Raw genomic sequence first — 22,440 nt, forward strand, 5'->3', positions numbered from 1 at the left:
TCGACACCTCGTCGGTCATTATCCCGTTTATACTACGATCACTCAACAAAGAAAAAAACATTGAGACCATTTCTGTTTGTTTTTGTGTGTTTTGTGATCAAAATATAACGTTTTCACAAGCAGTGACTCCGTTTCCCTGGCAACAACAATCAGTACAGTCCCATCAGGTCCATGTGTAAAGGAGATGCTACTCCAGTAAATAGGACGGACCTCAGATACGACTCAGCACCGGGAGTCCGCTCAGCTCATCGAACCCTTCGCTCAGACAGCTAGCATTATGCTAGCAACATTCAAAGTCAATAAGACTGCGTACGGTCGACAAACAGTAAATGTCATTTCATAGCAGGTTAAACAGCGAGACAGGCTGACAAACATTTAAAATGATTAATCCACAATCATAATAATGATTTTAAAGAAAAGAGCCACCTTTAACTCACTTCCTTTAATGTCAGTAACATGATCCAGAACTGTTCTGAAGTCGAGAATGATGTCTCACCACTGTGTCGTCTGGACTGCTGTGTCATTTACATTTTGATAAACGTCCGTCCGTTAACGCTCGTCTCTCTGCTCACTCTCTCAGGTCTGTTTCTGATCCTGGGTCTGATGCTGTACCCTGCTGGCTGGGGTTCAAACAAGGTCCAGCTGTACTGCGGCCCCGACGCGGCTCCGTACCGGGCCGGGCTCTGCTCCATGGGCTGGGCCTTCTACACCGCCATGGGCGGCACCGTGCTCACCTTCGTCTGCGCCGTCTTCTCGGCGTGGGCCGAGATCGCCACCTCCAGCGACAAAGTCCAGGAGGAGATCGAGGAGGGGAAGAGCCTCATCTGCCTCCTCTGAGGATCATCCTTCTGGAGAAGAAGAAGAGAAACGGGCCAATCAGAGTCAGCAGCTGCCTCCTCCTCGAGGCCGGCCCGTGTGCATTGTTTACCACTAGAACTGACTCTACATGTCTGTTTTGTGTTTCTGTGGGAGAAATCTACAAGTGCCAAGTTTTTTTCTCAGTGTGTCTCTTTGTCTTTCTGCCACTAGAGGTGCTGTGTCTGTTAATCCTGTCGGACGCCCGGAGAGGCTTCGTCTCCGCGTCCACCGCGTGTCCTGTAAATACGTGTGATTATATATATTTTGTACATAGATAGTTATGATCGCAGAATGATTGGTCAGCTTGATCCAGGCTGCGCTGATGATGTCACTCTTGCCTTAAAAACACGACCAGCGAGCCTGGACCTGTGAACCGTGTGTGAGAGTATGAACTCAACAAGGGAACCACTAACAGTCAGAATAAACTACTCCCAGCATCAGAGTGGCTGATGTCCTGTAAAGCTCTCAGAATGTACTGTTGTTTGAATACTTCATGTGTTTGCAGACCCTTGAAATGTATCAGTGGGAGTTGTTCTTCACGCCGAGGACGAGCACACGAAGCTCCGCGATGTGTTTTGTTTGTCCTGAAATGAAGTGAGCTGATCCTGGACTGTGAAGGATCTGGTCCTGGACGGTGAAGGATCTGGTCCTGGACGGTGAAGGATCTGGTCCTGGACGGTGAAGGATCTGGTCCTGGACCGGATAATGAGGACTCATAAATGAAGTATTGCTGTTATTAGTGACGTCTGGTTTCAGGGAGTCTGTCGAGTCCATAGATAGTGTCCTATCTATTCCCATTTGTTTCTGCCAAACGAATAAAGAGAAGGGAAAAAATACGTTTGGTTTCAGTTTTTTATCCAGTGGAAGCCTCGCTGTGGGGAGGAGGAGGAGGAGGAGGAGGGAGGAGGAGGGAGGAGGAGGAGGAGGAGGGAGGAGGGAGGAGGAGGAGGGAGGAGGAGGAGGAGGAGGAGGTGCAGCAAGTGGAGCAGCCAGCCTGGTGCTGAGACCTCGGTTTGGCCCTTGAGGTGGGGGCGGGTGATCAGTTTTTCCACTGATGCAGAACTGAACTCTACGTGTGTGTGTATGTGTGTGTGTGTGTGTGTGTGTGTGTGTGTGTGTGTGTGTGTGTGTGTGTGTGTGTGTGTGTGTGTGTGCACGCCTCAAATTCAACAACATTTACTCAAGTACTTAGTTACATTGTGAGGCACAATTACAGTGCATTACTTGAGTATTTATACTCCACTGAATCATTTGACAGCTGAAATAAAAAATGAAGATTCACATAAAGAAGTAAACAGGATGAGCTGATGAAACAGCTGAAGTTCACCTAGAAATGAAACTCCAGTCATCATCTCCTCCCTCCGTGTCAGTAGCTGGAGACTTGATTTAAAACGGAAAAACAACCAAAAAAACATTGAAAGGATCCAAACAGCTCGTCGGTCGAGCTTGTGCACTCACTTCAGGCAACAACGCTTACAGCTACAGTGAAGATTTCATCTTAAAAAACATCTTCTCGGATCAGTTTGTGATCTCAGGGCTTCTGCAGACTTGGATTACAGCAGACTCAGCTGCTTCAGTACTCTGTTTTGCTGTGAAGCTCCAGAAATGTTTTGTGGACGACGAGACTTCACCTGACTTTACTTCAGCAAAGACGGACAGATGTTGACCTCCAAAAACGGCCTGGGGTCTCCCCACCGGTTACTCCGGAAGTATAAAAAAAAGAGTTAATGCCTGAATTTTAAGTTTGTGTGAACTGTTCCTTTAATGGAGAAGCAGTAGTTTACTGAGTATGAACAACAACAGCTGGATGATGAAGGTACAGGCCACCTGTTCACAGTTTACTGTTAATAAAACTGCTTCAGTAAAAACTGAACTTTATAACCTTCATGAACGAAGGATTCATTCCAGTGTTGTGAGGAGAAGCTTGATATCAACACGTCTGCGCCGCTTTAACAGAAAAACAACCAGACAAACATGAAATGTGTCCGTGCAGCTCGTCAGGTGCAATCAAAGTCTCCAGAAGTCTTTATTTTCCTTTTTATGGGGAAAGTCAGAGAAGTCAAGAATCAGGAGAGACTCGCTCTGTTTCCTCTTCTGGAGTGTAACTAAGTACATTTACTCGAGCAGAGTACAATTTTAAGATTCTTTACATGAGTATTTGCATTTTATGCTTCTAATCCACTACATTCAGAGAGAAATATACTTTTTACTTCATCTGACAGTGTTAGTTACTCTTCAATTTACTATTTGTTTGTCACAGAAAGATTTTTACAGGATAAAGATTTAATAAATGTTACTGGGACCATTTTGCATATTAAGTACTTTTGCTTTTGATACTTAAAGTACAATTTGTTGCTAATACTTGCCTGAGACTTTAAACGCAGGACTCTGAAGTATTTCTACTTTTATTTAAATAAAATATCTGAGTACTTCTTCCAGCACAGTAACTTATGACAGAGAGTAACAGACACGTTAATGTCTAAAACTTAAGACAGATATCTCAGACAGGCAGCAAGATGCATTCTGATGTTTCAGAACTTAAAGCTGCACTAATCAATACGTTCATATTAAAGACATATCAGGAAGACGTACTTGGAGTAAAAGTAGTGGATGGACAGAGGATGAGTAGATCCTTCTGATGGTTGACTCATGTTTAATTCAAATGTTTTCTGTTCACTCCAAACTGAACATCTGAACTCTGCAGCGACGTCTGTATCTGCTGTTCTTTGATCACTGCTGACCTCATGTGGTCATCAGCTGCTGCTGCAGGCTCACGCAGACACTCTGCATTCACCCTTTAACACACAACAGATTGTTTCCATGTTGAGGTGTTAACACTTTCACTCCACAACATGTCAGAGAGACATATTGTACTTTTTACTCAAGTACATGGTCATGATAACTAGTTACTTTACAGATTACGTTCATTCACTCAATCGGATGAAAAAAACACTGATTTAGATCATCAGAATAATTCTGAATATTTGATCCAATAATCTGTTACAGTATTTGTACACATGTGTAAAGTAATAAATTTTTTTTACCTGTACTCATGATACTTAAGTACATTAAATATCAGATACTTTAAGACTTTTACTCGAGTACTTTCACTTTCAGCACAATATCTTTACTTTTACTCAAGTATTAATACTGGGTACTTTTTACATCACTTAAAGTAACCATGTACATTTACTCAAGTACAATTTGAGATACTGGTACTTTATACTTCCACTCTGCTACATTTTGGAGGCAAATATTAATATTAATAATTATTTCAATTAATATTGAACTTGAACTTGATAATCAGGAAAAAGCTGAAGATCAGATCTGATCATTAGGGCCCGAGCACGAATCTCGTGCGAGGCCCTATTGGATTTGCTCAGATTATTATTATTATTGTTCCATCCCTAAGAAGCATTTTTGGTGGCCGCAACATACCCCAAAAGTCACCAAACTTGGAACACACACCTGGCAAAAAAATTATAATCCCCTCATCGTTGTGAATTTCCACCACTAGGTGGCGCTAGAATCAAGGAAAGTGCATTTTGGCTAATAACTCATATACTTTGCCGCACATTCGAAAACCTCATATCCAAGCGTTCAGTGAATTGTGCTGAATCTCCTGAAATCGCCCATTTCCGCCTACTGTTTTTTTTTTTTTCAAATTCGCCAAATGTCGCAAACCTCATTCTTCAAACTCCTCCCAGGCAATTTCACCGATTTGCACCAAACTTTGCACACAGCATCTGTGGACCCTCCTGATAAAAACTTATTAAAAGAATTGTGATAGTCCAAACAATGCCCCAAAAATAAAACAACAATTTTCCTTCACATTGTGGTCAAACAGACAGTCTTGCATATCTTGATGAGATACAGTCCCATGAACACTTAACATTTTTAAATTGTGTTCCATGGCCCGATGACAGTTTGTGAAGAATTTGGTGCAAATCGGCCAATAGGGGGCGCTTTTATTGCTAAATGACGAAAGAACAGCTTGACTGCCTTCACTTTTGATTCCTCAACGGAAGTTGTTGCATGAACAAGCCCCGACAGCAGCATGTAGCGACGCACGTGGACTGCTTGGGCCCGTACATCGCTGCTGTCATGTGATCAATTGACTCAAAATCATGTCAGGATCATGTAACTACACTGGCTGCATGAGATACACCTCTTGTTTTTACGTTTTACGTCTCTAAATATTTTTTATTAATTTTTATATGTAAATATTAGCATGTTAGCTCAATAGCTTCCAGGTCATGTGATCAATTGACTCAAAATACTTTTTTAAATGTTCAAGTACTGTACTTAAGTACAGTTTTCAGAGTATTTTCATTGTATGCTATTTCATACTTTGCTTTTACTCAAGTATGACTTTTGGGTGCTTTTAACATTGAACAACGTTACTAAGATTAAATAAACGTCATCTTATTCAAATGTCTTTGCTCTTTATTTGCATGTATTTGGTATAGAGGTAATAGAAAGTAATCAGATTACACTAACTAAATGTTGTGATAATTGGATTACGTTATTTAAAAAAAGGTAATTAGTAACTGTTCATCAGATAGCATATAAGAATCATCAGGGAGACTGATGTCGCCATTTTTCATATTGTTCTACATCCCGGATGTGACGTTTCTTCACTTCCGCCCAGCCTCTGGTTGTTTCTCAGCTGATCCGCCGCTGGTGACCAATCCTCCCGTCGGTAGAGTCTCCGGGCGGATGAGACGTTCAGGCTGCGGACAGTCAACACCGGACTTCACCCCGGACCGAGTAACTGCTGCCTCCTCCTCCACACGCGTCGTGTGTCTCGTGAAGTCGCCCTCTCTAACTTTTTATAGTAACTGTTAGTTTTGAGACACATTCAGCGGGAACGACTCGAATCATCCTCCTCGGAGAAATGTCAGATTTCGACAGCAACCCGTTCGCGGACCCGGAGTTCAGCCACCCGTTTCAGGTAACGCCAGCTAGCTGCGTTAGCCGCATTAGCATTAGCGTCTTGATTATTTCTCTTTCATGACAGGTTGACGTTTCTCAGACACTGTTTGTTCTGTGTCGAGCAGCTGTTATGAAGCTATTTGAGGTTAATAACAGTGATATGAGCTGGTAGAAGACGTTAATTCTCTTGTTTGTAGGCGTCAGTCAGAGTCGGTGTGTACTTTGCCTGGCTGCTGTGACATAACATGTAAAGGTAGCAGGCAGTGTTGTTAGCTAGCTGTCCTCTGTTAGCCTTAGTGGTACAGCTGTGTTGTCTTGAGTCAGACAGCAGCAGGTTCGGGTCAGGTGTGTGGTGTCTTTATAAAACATGACGTTTCCTTTATGATTCCCTGTTTTACACCTGTCTGACAGTCTTTCCTGACACACCTGTGAAGGTAGCTTAAACATCTGTGTACACAAGTAGATGAACTAAACAGCTGTGGGTCAAATGTTCCTGTTTACAAGCATGTTTGGTTTCCCTGTCTGACTGGACCGGACATTGATTCTTCAGGGAACAGGATTCCTGTTGTGGACTTTCTATAACAAACCACACAGACACAAGTTAAAGGGCACTAACAATAAATACATTCAAACAATATTAATGAGGTAATAATGCAACATCAGAATATGTATTCTGATTTTGAAGATGAGTGAATAGAAAGGTGGCAGGGTCCGCCACATATAAACAAAGTCAAACTGTATAAATTGTGTCCTTTAAGGTCAGTTTGTTTATTCAGTCATGAAAACAAAGACAGTTTGTTAATTTAGTTTGTTTAAGTCAGTGCTCCTTTAACCTGAGGTCTAGAGCTGCAACGATTAGTCACGTAATTGATTAATCGATTGGAAGAACATTAATCACCAACTATTATGATAGTTGGTTACTTGTCGCAGTCATATTTTTAAGCAAACAAGTGGAAGAGCTTTGATTTTGGACTCTAAGTTGGTCAACAGAAGTGATTTACAGATGTGACTTGGGGCTCTGGGAACGTGTGATGAGCTTTTGTCAGTTTTTGGGACATTTTTATAGACTAAAAGTTCTTAATGGTATAGATGAGAGCAGCCACACGTCATTTTCCTGTCACCAGAACGACCACGCTGCCCTTCTGGTGAAAACAAACGCTTTAAAAGTGCTCGCGCCAAATTGATAACCGCTAGTAGTGACATGCCTAAAAGCCGCTGTGTTAGATTTTTCACATCAAACAATAAAAATCCCCAAATTTATGATTTTATTTACTTTCCCAAAGAATGAAGGACAGTCAGAGAAGAGATCTGTGGCTTCAGGTCGTCCACAGAGACCTGTGAGACCCGGCCAGTCAAAACGTGTCTGTCTGTGTCAAACACCTCATCACAGGTTAGTTAATGATGTTTCTGAGGAAATGACTTGTATTTTCAAAAGGCTGTTCAGAACAGTCATTTGAGTGAGTCGCTCTTCACAACAGAGGTAAATGAGAGCAGAACATACAGTTTAATTTGTGGTTGCTGTCATGCCTTCGTTATGCTGTCGGCCTTGTGTTTGTCATGGTGTAAGTATTTATTTGATCATGTGATCTTCAGCCCGGCAGCAGCTCCCTCCCTCAACAAGCCTGCAGTGGTGCTTCCCTCTCTATCTCGTCGTAGGCCATCAGGTGTACTAAACATGAGCACGAAGGTAGATCCTAATTAGCATTTCCATGAAGAGATAAGACGACACAAAATTAATCTTTAACTCTCGTGGTAATCGAGTGATTGTTCAAGCAAAAATGCCTGAACACGATCCGCTTCCAGCTGCTCACATGTGAATATGTGCTGGATTTCTTCTTCTTCAGGTTCAGTTTCTGTTTTCAACACAAAGTTACCTCCTCTGTGTTTCCCCGGACAGTTTCTCTGCTGAGCTGCAGTGTAGGAGGAACTCAGAGAGCGAATCCTCTGTTGAATAGTGAATTTATCCTTTCAGGTTCAAATGAGATAAAAGTGCTGGGAATCTTTAAATGCTTATTCTCTAAATGAAATTGTGATGTGCATTTTCTGTCTAGAGGCAAACCAATACACATATATTGGCTATTATTAACTCATTGACATGAAATTAAAGAACAGAAATGTCTCTTATCACTGGACAGTAGTGAGTGACGAGTTTATTTCTCAGCTGTGAAGTGTCCCGTGTGGTTCTTACTGAGTCACAGTTATCAAACATTATCCAGAATGTTTCCAACAATGTTCAAACTGGAGAAATCAAAGTAACGCTGCGTTTCATTTGGTCACTTGTCGCTGTAACTTCCAGGAGAGAGTCAGAGAGAGGAAGGAAGTCAGAACGAGACGAAACATGACGTGGTTGAAACTTTAAAACACCTCGTCTGTCATTTGTGCCCGAGTCACGTCAGATAGATTTAGAAATGATGGTTGTTTTAATGTTGTTTTCAACGCCTGCAACACGAGTTTGACCGCAGGGTTATTTGTGTTTATTGGCCCCAACAGTCAGATTACTTTACATTAGCCGTGTGTTTGAATTCAGGTGAAGCTCTGAGTGACGTCAGCACTCAGCAGAGACTCTGGTTCTGGTTCTGGTTCTCTCTCTCCTCTCTGTAACGCTACGTTCATGAAGTAAAGTACATTTCCCGTCCAGCTCCAGTCAGCAGTCAACATTACAGAACAGAAACACCCGACAGTGGAGGTCACCTCCGGATCACTGCTGCAGTCAGGCTGATAGACAGGAGTGAAGTTACAAAGTAATCTCTGAGCTCTCCTCCCGTCGGTAAACGGCTCTGGATCAGAGCAGAATCTGATGAGACTGGACCTGCATCCCCCTCACACAACACTCGGCACACGTCTTTTGTTTTGTTTTGATACAGAGACCCCTAGTGGCAGAAAGGCCACATTGCCGATGACGTCCTCACATGTCTCGGTTTGTCCACAACTCAAAGATATTCAGTTTACTTTAGAGACGAGGAGAGAAACCAGAAAATATTCACGTTTAAGGAGCTGAAATCAGAAAACTTTGGACATTTTTTGAAAAATGGTTAAAAATGATGAATTAATGATCAGAAAGGGTTATATCCCATTTTGGAGGCTGTGTGTGTGTGTGTGTGTGGTGTGTGTGTGTGTGTGTGTGTGTGTGTGTGTGTGTGTGACGGCACAGTTTGACCCTTCAGACGCAGGAGAAGTGAATTATTCACCGCGCCTCATTAACATACTGACATGACTGGTGACCCCCCGCTGTTCTGCCACTTCTCTCTCGTTTGTTGGCTCACACTCGCTGGCTGGAGGAGAACCGGAGCTTTGTTCCCTCCTCTGAGCGATCGTCAATACTTCATGAAATCATATGTTGCCACCATGGCGACATGTGGCACTCCGATCCCCTCTGGCAACTTTCCTGCTGATTTTTCATCACTCCCAGTCATGCATCAGATTCTGTTTTGACCCATTTCTCTGGATGTGGGCTAATTACAGAAATCACTCTCCCATGTCCGTCATTTAAAAGCACAGATATCACATTGTGTTTCCTTAGTAGCTTAATCAGAAGTGAGATACGTACAGAGCATTGAGTCCAACTGGTCCAACACAAACTGCAGCTTCACCCTCAAATACCGAACAGAAGTCCAAGTCCTGGAAAACTAATTTGATGATCAGTTCATCTTTTCTGTCAAACATTTTCTTCCGAAGTTAGCATGCTAACCAGCTAACCCCAACCAGTCCTGTCTCCTAATACCTCTTTGTACTTCAAGAGGTGAAAGGTCAATCTGGTGGTTAGACAAATATTTTCAATAAAAAAAGTTAATAATCTTCTGATGTCAGCCTGTTAAATGTGAATATTCTCTGGGTTCTTCACTCCTCTATCACAGTAAACTGAATATCTTTGGGTTGTGGACTAAACGAGACCTTTAAAGACGTCATCTTGGGCTTTGAGGGACACGGATTGACATTTTATTGATAATAATTTATATTCATTAGTTGCAGCCCTGATGGCAGCTGCACGTTCACTAATCTGTACCTTGTAACATCACAGGAGATCTAAATCCCTGAAATGACTTTTCACACGGGCGCCAGGTGGGCGATTTGATTTTTTACTTTTGCAAGAATAGATTTCAAGATGAAAACTTGACACGTGGTGAATATTTATGTGTTTGTTGGCTGTGCAACAGGGCAACATTAAACTTTAAACACAACATGTACTGAAATATTAACGACCCTGGTCTGGTGACGAGCTGCAGCCTGAGTGTGCAGCAGAGGAACAGACGCTCACAGAAATTAAAGAGTCTCAGAGACGCACTGAGACTCGACGAGGATCGGACTGCAGGCAAACGCAGACTGGATGTTAATGTTGAGCAGCAATTTGAATGAAACTGGTTTGTGACTGACAGCAGCTGATGGTAAGATAATTATTAATAACAGTGTGATAATGTAGCTCAACAGAAGCCTGCAGCAAAAAGGGATATTGATGATTTTAAAGGTTTTTTGGAGCTTTAGATTCATCAAAATGTCTATTAAATGAATGGGATCTTGTATCTAATAACGGTAAATCAATTTTTAAAATTTGAACGAAGAATCTTTAATTCTAGAAAGAAACATATCTCCATTAGTTTTTCATTAGTTTTTATTTGTACTGTGTTCAAGGTTTTCTGTCTTTGTCTGACACCTATTGAGCCTGTTTTTCATTGGGTTCGCGGTGGCTTGGTTGATTTGGCGTCGACTTGTTCACTGTGGACAAAATATGAATCTTAGTCCTTAAGCTCAGTTCACTCACTAACAGGGTTTCAACCTCAGCTGTTTTTCTTTCTGTATGATACCTATTGAGCCTGTTTTTCACTGGGTTCATGAAAAAATTGCAAGTCGCAGCTCATCGTGGCTTGATTTGTTGCGTATAGATGATGTCATCTTGTCTTCGTGGATAAAATAGTAATCTCAGTTCTTTCGCTCATCACACAAATCTTATTTTATTATTTTAAAACGAGCAGTATGTGAGGCTTAGTGTTTGGAGTACAGTTGTAGTACTCAAACATTTGGTGGATTTATTTGTACTATATCGACTTCAAGGTTTCTTATCTTTGTGTGATACCTATTGAGTATTGCGTATTATTGCGACTATTTTGACAGATATTGAAATAAGATTCATGATTATTACAGATGATTAAATTTAACATCACAATTTTCATTGTCATTGAAAAATTTCTCCCGGTCTCTGTCAAACAAACATGTTTTATTACATCTGGAGAACGAGCCTTGTAGTCCAGAGCGTCTCTGCAGCGCTAAGACATGTGATTGAAACACTGTTTTGTGACACATTTGACCTTTTTATAAAATATTTGCAGTTTTGGATATTGCACTTAGTCATATTGCGATTGATTAATTGCGGTTAATTGTGCAGACCTCATACCTATTGAGCCTGTTTTTCATTGGGTACAGAAAATTTGCAAGCTTGTAATGGCTTGGGTTGTTGCATACTAGATGATGTCATCTTGTTTTGTGTATTTTGGAAAAGATATTAATCTTAGTTCCTGAGCCAAACTTCCAAAGGTCGTAGCTAAAAAAGTATTTGTATAACAGCGACAGGATTTATTAGAAGTTGTACATGAATTTTCTTTCGAGAAAGTCAATGACATGAACTGTTAAAAGTTCTGACTTCTGAGTGAGTTGACATCCAGCGACCCTGAAGCTGAATGCACACCGAGAGGCTGTTTTCTGACTGTTTCAGCTGCAGCCTTTATTCCACTCTGTGTGTTTTACATAGTAAAGCTGACATTTTAAAGCTTCTGTGTGGACTTGGTTTCTTTTTAAATTTGCTTCTCTTGCGAATCATAATGTGCTCCAAAGGATCGAGTGCATTAGCAGTTATTGTGCCGAGCGCAGCACAACTAGAAAAACACCCGGCCTCCCTTTTTTATTTCTGTCTTCAGCAGCCAGAAGCGTTCCCACCCCTCCTGAAACTATTTATAGACGTCTTCCCGTGAAAATTATTGGAATCATCCCGTCTTTGCCAGTATTGAATTATAGGCCTGTTGCGTTTTGAATAATGAGGTGCTGTTTGGCTCTGATCTGACAGAATAATGGAGGGTTTTTACACTTGTGTGAGCCATTTTACTCTGACTGTAGAGATTTCTACTGCTGTTCATGGTAAAAACACTGTTTCTTAAGCTTTTCTTCTACAGTTTATGTTGATCTTTTTTTTCTTGAATCTATTTTTTCAGGATCCATCAGTGACGCAGGTACGGCAGGCTGCTCCTCCGGGGTTGGAGGAGTACAATCCCTTTGCAGACGCCAAATCAGTGAGTACTTTCACAATGAATCCAGTGATCCAGTAGATTTAAACAACATGAACAGGAAGTCATCAAGCATCGGCACGAACAGTCAGTCTTAGTTCATCATGAAGTATTTGGTCTTCCTGTTTTAAGGTGATGAGTGTCATGCTTGATGACTTCCTGTTCATGTTGTTTAAACTCACTTGTCTCACTAAAATTGTCTCCGCTCAACGCTTCAGCTTTTCAGGACTTTTTAATATTTTTAGATTATTTTGTCCCCCAGTGCTATAAAACCTTTTCCTGTAGCTGAAGAGGTTACATAGCCTGTGCTCTCAACACATTAATTAATGTTTTTCGGTGATATTTAGTCACCAGTATGAGGCTTTTTGACATTTTCTCAATCCTATACACTTTAATAAAAGATTTCCCTTTTTTTTTTTGATGATAAAGCAGATCCGGATGATGTATAAATACTGTGAAAGTATTAAATGAGATACACAGTTCGTTTCTTTAAACGAGCCGTCAGGACTTGTGATGTCACAACTGTACAGTCACCATCCTCAGCGCTGCTGTGGTTACACAAACACGGACAGAGCTGATGTGTCTCCTCAGGCCTGTGAGAGCTGACCAATCAGAGCAGACTGGGCTTTTAAAGAGACAGGCACAGAGGGTGAATAGAGGTGCTGCAGTATGAGAAAAGTCGACACCTCAAATATATGGGACCTTTTTAGTTAGTGATCATATATAACACTCTTAACAATAATGTGGCTTTCTATTTTGATGCCTTCATGCTCAACTGACCTCACACTGATACCAGTTACATTTTTTTTACCTGTATTGCAACAGATACTCACCATTTTAAGAAAAGTCACTTCCTCATTTCTTTCCATTTCTGACTGTTGAACATGCTTTTAATGCACTTATGCTTCCTCTGTAGACGCCTGCAGGTATGGCGCCCAAAACTACAGCTCCCACCACCAACACACAGCCCGCCATCATGAAACCCACAGAGGAGCCTCCGGCCTACTCGCAGCTTCAGGCGCAGGTAAGAAAAAACACTGTCCGATTGTCTCCAGCTTTATTCTCTGTGGTTCACTGAGAAACATCATCTCCATGCTGATATTACTGAGTGCAGACTGTGACATGTGTGGTGCTTCAGTCCAGTACTGAAGGCAGAAAATCCATTAACACGACGGCTGGTTTCATGCTGAGTTTGCGGACAGAAAAGTGTCTCAGCAGGAGGTTGTTTCTATCTGTGAGACGCAGTCGGAGAGAGATCCAGGCAGCTGGAGGAAAAAACTTGTTTGTGGGCAGAGCTCCTGGGAACATGTCGTCGGCATGTCTCTCCTCCTGCTGCTGCCGCCCCTGTAGAGAATTGGATTTATTCTAAAAGAAGAAACAGAGAATTTGTCGTGAGATGAAGAAAGTAGTCAACCAAACATGTCTGACACACACACCTGTGCATTGACCAGAGTGTTGACGTCTGTTTTTATATGTGTATGTGTGTGTAGGAGCAGACAAGAGGAGCTGCTGAGCTGCTGAAGAGGCAGGAGGAGCTGGAGAGGAAGGCTGCTGAGCTGGACCGCCGGGAGAGAGAGATGCAGTCGCTGAGCGCTTCAGGAGGTCGGCGACTCACCGACATACAGCCTCACGTCATAACTGTTGTTTCTGCCAAACATTCAATAACTTCATAATATTTTAATATATTTAAAGAATAGTTTGACCGAGTTTGATGAGAGGTTCGATACCACTCCGTACGCTAAATATGAAGCTTGAAGCAAGGGGCAGTTAGCCTAGCTTAGCATGAAGACTGGAAGTGGATGGAACCGGCTACAGAAACAGAAACATACAGTGCTCGTGGTTAACGCACTACAAAAGTCTTTGGCTTTCACAGCACCGTCAGACAGACAGACAAAATACAGCAGACAGCGTACAGACATACAAGAACACACAGTAACACGTGTTTTTGTCAGTGTGGACATGCTGTACAGGGTGAGAAAAGAGGCGACTCCAAACCTTTGAGTTAAGGGTCGACTGATACGGTTTGTTCAGGGCCGATAGCGATACTGTTTATATGTAACCCAGGAGACTGATAACTGCTAATTGACACAGTTATACATTTACAGGAAAAATAAAAATATTGGTCTCAAAGTCGAGAATAACCAGTGAAGGAATGTAACCAACTATAATTTACTGAAGTACTGTACTTGAGCTCCTAAGTGTTGTATCGTAGGCAACTGGACGTGTTTCAGTTCATCCAAGAGGCTGCTTCACTTCTAACTAACCGGAGGAGCTGCAGGCTTTAAACTCTGTGTGGGAGTGTCCTTACAGAGTCGTAGAGGACGTGTGTGAGCTCTGAGTTTCAGAGTCACTAGGGCCACTGGGTCGTTGATCCAACTGGCCTTCATGTGGGTTGCTAGGACTAGGTGAGCCCAGGTGGGAACGCTTGTTAAGCTGTCTGGACAGAAGTGAAACGTAATCCACCTCTACTTTTGAAGAAGTCATTCTTCAATAATTTATATTCCTTTAGTCCGTAAGGGTCGACTGATCAAAAGATTTTTCATGTGTGAATGGTCCTGTGAGGTCCGTCGCTCGCTGTCTGTCACACAGAAACAGAACTTTCTGACAGGAGACATGTTTTCTCTTCTTCCTGCCGCTGTTTGTTTTCTTTATGTTGCTGCCTACAACATGAAGCCTCCCCATCTTTTACTTTTTCCTTTTTTCTCATCTCGACAAACAAGCTTGTTTCCCAAAATGTTCAGTTGTTCCTTTAAGCTCTGATAGCGTGTGTGTTGCTACATGCCTCCATTTTAAACCACATCAGGCCCGAGTCATGGCGCCAAGAATCACATGATCTCCAGTAAGTCATTACTGTAAAACACATTTTAAAGTCTCGGCTATCAGTGCTACGCTGTCCCTCCTGTTGGGCACACTGTAAAACTTTAATTTCTTTATAAGCTTCAGTGACTCACAGGTTTTTTTCTTTGTTGTTTCAGGCAGGAAAAACAACTGGCCTCCTCTCCCAGAGAACCTCCCTGTGGGTCCGTGTTTCTACCACGACATCACAGTGGACATCCCTGTAGAGTTTCAGAAGACCGTCAAGATCATGTATTACCTCTGGATGTGTGAGTAGCTCTTTTTATTCCTCATTTAATGTTTCTCCTGATGATATTCAGGAGGTCTGCTGCATCTTAAGTGTCAGTCCAAGGACAGCGAGTCAATGAAGAGAACGAAGATGCACCTGAATTAATCTGCTGACGTTCATCGAGGGCTGAAACAATGTCGACTAGTCTGTTCACCGATTGGCAGAAAAATAATCAGAAACTATTCTGATAAAAGCAAAAGCAAAAATCTCAATCTTTCCTCGTTCCAGCTTCTCAGTTATGAGAATTTGCTGCTTTTCTTTGTCTTATATGATCATAAACTGAATTTCTTGGTGTTGCTCGGACAAAAGAAGTATTTCATCCCTGTTGTTGTGATGTCGAATCTTAACGTGATGATTAAACACACTGCAGGATTTCTTACTTACACGTTGCTGTCATATTTTTTTTTTTTACAAATGATTCAAACACTTCATCAATTTTGAAAATAGTTGGCATTTAAATTTTCACACCGATCGATTAATGGACTCATCGTTGCAGCACGCTTGTTTTTAATGACCGCCTGTTTGTATGATCAGAATCAGAAATACTTTATTGATCCCTGAGGGGAGATTGGTTCATTACAACAGCTCCTTTTAGAATAGAAATATCACACTATAGAGAAATAGAATAAAATATAAATATAAATTGGTACCAAACTGATAACTTCTTATTAAACCTACTGCATGTGTATTTCCAGTTAACCTCCACCCGACCCCCTGAATAAGAGCAGCTGCTTTTCCTCCCCTCCACCCTCCACTGCTCCGTCTTAATGCTGCTGAGACAGTCACAGATTCAGGGAATGAATGGCTTCAAATGGCATTCAGTGGCCACATGATGAGGGCACGTGCTGCAGTCATGTGGTCCGATGAAGTGACTCGGTCAGATGATCTCTTAAAGGCCGGTTTGGATACGGATACGTCCCTCCCTGATTCTTTTACTGGTTTGTTACAGATGAGTGTCGATGAAAGCAAATGATTTCAGACTATTTGTTGGAAAAAAACAGAACAAACTGATTTTTTTGAGATGTTGAGTTCACTGCTGCTGTGTCAGCAGGCAGGCTCATGTCATATTTCACACCGGGATGTAAAATCCCTTCAGTGTTACACTCTTATAACCACACAGTCACTGTCAGGACCCTGAGAACGAATGGTCAGAATGAATTATTGAATGTGCGAGTGTGTGTGTAACTGTGCTGCATGTTGAAATATTAAGCGTCAGTGTGTGTCTGGACACTGGACACTGCTGCAGCAGCCTGATGAACAGCCTGCTGACATATACAGTGACACAGAGAGGCTGCCACACTGCCCCACTTTCACTAAAAGCTCCGTACAGACCTCAGCTGCAACTAATTACTATTTTCATTATCGATTAATCTACCAACTATTTTTTGTTTTGTCTTTAAAATGTGAAAAAATGCTCCTCACAGTCCCCAAGCCAAAAAGCGATGTCTTTAAATTACTTCCTTTGTCCAACCAATAGCCCAAAACCCAAACATCTTCATTTTGGGTCAGAAATGATAAAGAAAAGCAGCAAATCCTCACATATAAGAAGTGTTTGTTGTTTTTGCCTAAAAATGACTGAAGCAATTATCAAAATAGCTGGCGCTTAATTGTCCCGATCGATTAATCGTTGCAGCTCTCGAACAGACACTTACTGGACATGTTTTCCTCTCCCTGCTCAGTTCATACAGGGACGCTGCTGGCGAACATGGTGGGCTGCATGGCCTGGTTCTGTGTGGACGCAGCGCGTGGCGTCGACTTTGGCCTGTCCATCCTCTGGTTCCTGCTCTTCACACCGTGTTCGTTCGTCTGCTGGTACAGACCTCTTTACGGAGCATTCAGGTAAACAACACAGATTAGAACACATTTATTTACCTCGGATGAACACACGAAACACTCCTTCATCGTGTTGTTCATGTCCTGTTTATTCTCTCTCTGCAGGAGTGACAGCTCCTTCAGGTTCTTTGCGTTCTTCTTCGTGTACATCTGTCAGTTTGGCATCTACGTCATGCAGTGTATCGGCATCACCGGGTGGGGCGCCAGGTGAGGAGAAACAGTCATCGAAACAACATTTTGAAACAGCAATGAGTAGCCAGAAAAAAAATGTGATATCAACACATTGGCTGATACTTGTATACACAGAATAAAAAGATAACTGCACCTTTTTGTTGGAATGACCCCTCAAATATGTACCGACGAGGATCAGGGCCGCTGGAAAAAGAAATTGAGTCTCACCTTTTTCTGCAGAATTCAGACTTTTTTCTGAATCCAGACATTTTCTCCTCTGACTCGAGTTCTGGGAAAAAAATGTGAAAAGAAAAGTCAGAACCCCAAAAAGTTTTTCCAGTGTCTCTAATTCTCCTTTGGAATACGGAAATTAACACTGTTTGTAACGGAGGCAGAATATTTTACAGTCTAAACTTTATATTTTCAGAGACATCAGTGTTGAACTTCACTGTTGCCCCAAGAATCTTTTCTGTGTTATGTGCCATATATAGGTTTCATAGCTGCACAAATCAGACAACACGCACACTGATACGATATATCTTTGATAAGCCAAAAATATTGACTGATGTTTTAAATTGAGAAAATAAACGATGGATGAATTTATGTAAAAATAATTGATAGTTGCATCCCCGGACATGCACGTGTAGGCTGGGTGGAGATCTGCTTCAGTCCTACTTTTGATTTCAATGATCGAAACTAGAAGCTTGTTTAGAATCAAAATGACGCCTGTATCAGGGACTACTTTCAGCTGCGGATGAATCCACACTCGAGTATTACTGACAGCAGGACGGTGTGTGTTGGTGTCTGTGTTCATTGTTTATGAAAAGAAAATTCTATAATCTCACCCTCTTCATCCTTGAATGACTTTCTGCTCCGTAGCGGGTGGATCTCAGCTCTGACCGGCCTGAATCGGAGCATCCCAGTAGGCATCATAATGATCCTCATCGCCGCCCTCTTCACCTCCCTGGCTGTCATGTCGCTCATCATGTTCAAAAAGGTAAACACACAACAAGGAGGTTTAAATGATCATCTGATGACTGGATATTTATTTATGTCTGAACTGTTCCTTTAAAGTCCCCACAGTTGTAAATCACCTCCTCCTCCTCTTCAGGTCCATGCGATGTACCGAACCACCGACGCCAGCTTCGAGAGAGCCCAGCAGGAGTTCGCCACAGGCGTCATGTCCAACAAGACGGTCCAGACGGCCGCTGCTAACGCCGCCTCCAGGGCCGCACAGGGAACCTTCAAGGAGCAGATCTGATTGGTCCAGAGAGCTCGCTCATCTCTCCGTCCAACCCCTCACCCCTCCCTCCACCTCCCTCATCTCTGCTCATCCGGCGTCCTTTGAGCCAGCTGGCCTGTTTGACACGGAGAGTCCCGCAGCCTTCTGACGATAAAACTCAAGTGGTTCACACGTGCAGTGCACCGTCATCACAGACCCCTCACCTGCGCTGCACTCCTACCACTCAACCAGCGTGCTCTACTGTGTCTGCTCTGTGTGAGTTTGTTTGTGTGTGTGTGTTCAACTAAATGAATGTTTGTGTGTGACAGATTCTGATGTAGCTGAACCGACTGTCTGAACTCACCTGGCCATCATCGGCTTCCTGTGTGTCTTTGATTCGTCGATCTGATCACTACTTCCTGTTTTAAAAGTTAATTTATTATCAGACAGATGGAGGTCGTCTCGCACTTTCTCTCAGTTGATGCACACGCAGCATTATTCTCTGGTTTATTTTGCTGTTTTCCATAAGTACAGAAGTCGACACTGCTGCCCCCCGGTGGAGAGACTCTTTACTGTTGAAGATGAATGCTGTGCATTCCAGTTCACTGCCTTGCCTTCGACTTCCTGCTTTCCTCTGAATTTGGTTTTAGAAAGTGTGTAGTCCTACTCCTTAAAGGCCCGTGTCCACATAGAGGTTTTTCCTTTCTCTCAACTTTTCAGAAAGGCTCTGGTGACGTCGTTTTTTTCTTTTTCCTGGCCTAGGCGATTATATTCACCGTATTTTTGTCTCCTGTGGATCATGTCATCACCCACACCCCCTCGCTCTGATGTCCAGATGTCAGGTTAAAAACAAACAGATAGTTAACCACGAAGGGGCAGAGTCAAAAGCTTCATCTTCAACTTTTCTGCCCGAAAAATCCCCTATGAGGACACGGGCCCTAAAGTGTCACCCTGCATCCTATTAAGTATCAAACACTGTACGCTGTAGGGCTCATGACGGTTATCATTATCTGAGCATCAGCTGATTAATCCAGATTTGTTTGAAAAACAAAGCAAATATGTTTAAATTATGTAAGAAAGAGAAAACCAACAAATATTTACAACATTAACATTAGCAGCATGAGATAACAGATCTGTCAGTCTGTTTGCTTGATTTCCATGAAATTTCATACAGATGTTCATGTTCCCCAGAGGAAGAATCACACTGACTGTGGCGGTAGCCAGGCTTTTCCTCTAGGGCCACCGTAAGGTTAACGCGTAGTTTTTAGTGAAATGTTGTCACCAGGTAAGATGGCCGTCGTGACTGACTGTCTGATGCATAACTTAGAAACAACGAGCGTCTGTTTAATTTCTGTGGAAATCAGATCAGGCTTCAGTTATGTCTTGGTTAACTGACTAGTTGATTAATTAAGCTCCAGTACGTCATCTTCATGAAAATGTGCCTATTTTCATTGTTCAGTGACCGTGTGGATGCACAGAGAACATAATAAAAACATATATTTAATCTGTTTTAACCGGCTCAGTTCCAGCCAATCAGAGCTGTCGTTGTCTACAGGCAGTGTTTGATACTCAGAAGATGTTTTGATTTTGGTTCTCGATCACTTTAAAGTATTTATCTGCTTGAAATCTCCTGCCTATAACAGTCTACATATCCATTGTGAAATTAAAGCCAAGTCGCACTTTAAATCCGCTCATTAGACTCTTTGTGTGCAGAGGGAAGGATGTTTGTAATGACGCCTTCCTGCTCGTTAATTCGTACACGTAACGTTCACCAGCTGAGTTCAGCACAGCTCTCACACGAAGAAATGAATTGATGACGAGCCACCGCTCCGTGTGCACAGCTGCATGTTTCTACAGGTGATCTGAAGAGGAAAGTGTAACTCGTCTCCAGATCCGCTCGTGTCCTGGAGACTTACCTCAGTTTAACTCAGGATGTACTCTTCACCTGCATGACGAGGTTAAAAATGATATGAGATTGTATGAAATTAGACAGCCCTGTTTTTAAATATACGTGCTGTAAATCAATATACTGCAATAAAAAAACAAGTTAAAAAGAAGACAAACATGGCCAGTAACGTTGATGTAATGCTCTGATCAATGCCTGCATGTCATAATCTGATTATCACCAATCAAACGCATCAAATCTGGACCTCTTCGAATGTGTCTTTTTCTATAACATGACCTCATGTTGCTGCACAGAGGTCTGAATGTGTCGATCACTCTGTCTGTGTGTGTCATGTTTAAACCAGTGAAGCCTTCGTATGTGTGTGTTGTGTCGGAGTGTAAATAAGACGGAGTTTGGCCTTCAAGTCTTAATCTGTGTGCGGGTCAGAGTCTCAGATCCTTCTGGACCATCTGGAGATTTTTAATCTGTTGAAGCTTCCTGCGACATGCCTTGTTTTCTGCTCAGTTCTCTATTTTTTATTTTATTTCACACTGTCTTAATCTGGACCAGTGCATGTGTGCTCTTAAAGGAACAGTTCACCCAAAAATGAAAATCCAGTCATCATCTCCTCCCTCCATGCTGATGGAGAGTCAGGTGAAGTCTCGTCGTCCACAAAACATTTCTGGAGCTTCACAGCAAAACAGAGTTGCAGCATTCTGCTGAACAACTGAAGCAGCTGGAGACTCGATTTAAAAAAACAGCCAAAACAACATAAAATGGCTCCATACAGTTCATCCAGAGTCTACGGAGGCCTCGAGGTCACAAATTGATTCAAAAAGACTTTATTTACTCAGTTTTTGAAGTTGGATTTTAAATTTTGGGTGAACTGTTCCTTTAAAGATAATCAGACTGAGTTGCACCAACAGAAATTTGCTGTTATTTTAAAAAGATAAATGTGAGAAAGGCGTCAGACTGCACTGCAACGTGAACTGTGATGTTCTGTCGATGGACCGTGGCTTTTAAGCTTCATAATCAACATGGTTTGTGGTAGAAACACTGAGAATGAACTTTGTGTTTTCAGAAGTGTCTCTAACAATTAAAACTTTATTGAAATTATTGATAAAAAGTAGTGAGGAATGTTTGTATATTTTGTACAATTTACAGACGGTCGGCTGTTTGCTCTGAATTTTGCTGTAATTTTGAAAAGCACTCTGGTTTCACCTTCAGTCGCATGTTGAGTAGTTTGAGTTTTGTATATTTATTGTATTAACACTGAATAAAACTCTTCTTCTGTACGTGTTTTATGGTTTCTGTTCGTGTGTCAAGTTATGGAGGACTAAAAGTGCCTAAATAGAAAAGAAAGAAAGAAAGACTTGACTCAAATGGCATTAAATGCACCAATATTAAACATTTATGTAGGCGTTGATTATAAATTGTTACATAAATTGATATTTCTGTTTTTATTTGCTTCTGTGTTTATTTACCTTTCTATTAAAGGGGCACTCTGGTTTTGTAGAATATTTACAATATCAATGAGGTAATAATATAAACTCAAGAAAATATGTATCTTCTTCATCAGTGTATAAACAAGCTGCTCTCAGAAGAAAATAAGGTCCCAGAACACTGTTTGAAGCTAGAAAGGTGGCAGGGTCCGCCACATATAAACAAAGTAGAGTGGTATGAAATTATGTTGTCCCGTTCTGTCCTTGTGTCGGATCATTTTTTTTCTGCCTTAACAAACTAAATAAACAAACTGACCTTAAAGGACAACACAACTTAATACTGTTTTACTTTGTTTACATGTGGCGGACCCTGCCACCTTTCTAGCTTCAAACAGTGTTCTGTATTTTCCTCTGAGAACAGCTTGTTTACTCACTGATGGAAAAATTTTTAATATTTCTGAGTTTGTATTATTACCTCATTACTATTGTAAATATTCTACAGAAATATTGAAAAATATTGAAACTCTTCTCTCGGTGTTTGTTTGATTTTTCAAGTCAGATTGAGCTAAAATATAATAATTTAAAGATGCACTACTTTGGCTCTGATGCGACATGTAGTCTGTAAAGTAACTAGTAACTCAATTTTCCACATAAAATAAAGTAAAAAGTGCAATATTTCCAGAAATGTAGTGAAGTGGAAG

General features: G+C 41.7%; 2 protein-coding genes across 3 annotated transcripts in view; both read left to right on the plus strand.

Moving 5' to 3' along the window:
- lhfpl2a (LHFPL tetraspan subfamily member 2a) overlaps nucleotides 1-983 on the plus strand; it is a 38,138-nt gene extending 37,155 nt beyond the window's left edge. Inside the window, exon 4 of the mRNA XM_084383762.1 lies at nucleotides 581-983. Coding sequence (XP_084239888.1) covers nucleotides 581-837 — 257 coding nt within the window. The 3' untranslated portion in view covers nucleotides 838-983. The remainder of the gene's footprint in view (nucleotides 1-580) is intronic.
- Nucleotides 984-5,510: 4,527 nt separating this feature from the next.
- Nucleotides 5,511-21,592, plus strand: LOC311275428 (secretory carrier-associated membrane protein 1-like). Of its 2 annotated transcripts, none has more exons than XM_084383985.1 (9): nucleotides 5,511-5,812; nucleotides 11,991-12,068; nucleotides 12,979-13,086; nucleotides 13,553-13,664; nucleotides 15,038-15,166; nucleotides 16,866-17,025; nucleotides 17,125-17,226; nucleotides 18,070-18,187; nucleotides 18,302-21,592. In XM_084383985.1, the coding sequence occupies exons 1-9, from the start codon at nucleotides 5,756-5,758 to the stop codon at nucleotides 18,449-18,451; spliced, it is 1,014 nt and encodes a 337-aa protein (XP_084240111.1). In that variant the 5' UTR covers nucleotides 5,511-5,755; the 3' UTR covers nucleotides 18,452-21,592. The 2 variants fall into 2 exon arrangements, with proteins under 2 accessions (XP_084240111.1, XP_084240112.1); XM_084383986.1 differs by lacking the exon at nucleotides 5,511-5,812 and adding an exon at nucleotides 10,086-10,175.
- Nucleotides 21,593-22,440: the final 848 nt, after the last annotated feature.

This window comes from Pagrus pagrus (genome assembly GCF_965226575.1).
Source record: "Pagrus pagrus genome assembly, chromosome: 19".
NCBI classification, from domain to species: domain Eukaryota; kingdom Metazoa; phylum Chordata; class Actinopteri; order Spariformes; family Sparidae; genus Pagrus; species Pagrus pagrus.

Coding starts and splice junctions, on each gene's coding strand:
- LOC311275428 (XM_084383985.1), top strand. CDS start 5,756: ATGTCAGATTTCGACAGCAACCCGTTCGCGGACCCGGAGTTCAGCCAC. Junction 17,026..17,124: donor CCTCTTTACGGAGCATTCAG/GTAAACAACACA, acceptor CTCTCTCTGCAG/GAGTGACAGCTCCTTCAGGT. Junction 17,227..18,069: donor ATCACCGGGTGGGGCGCCAG/GTGAGGAGAAAC, acceptor TCTGCTCCGTAG/CGGGTGGATCTCAGCTCTGA.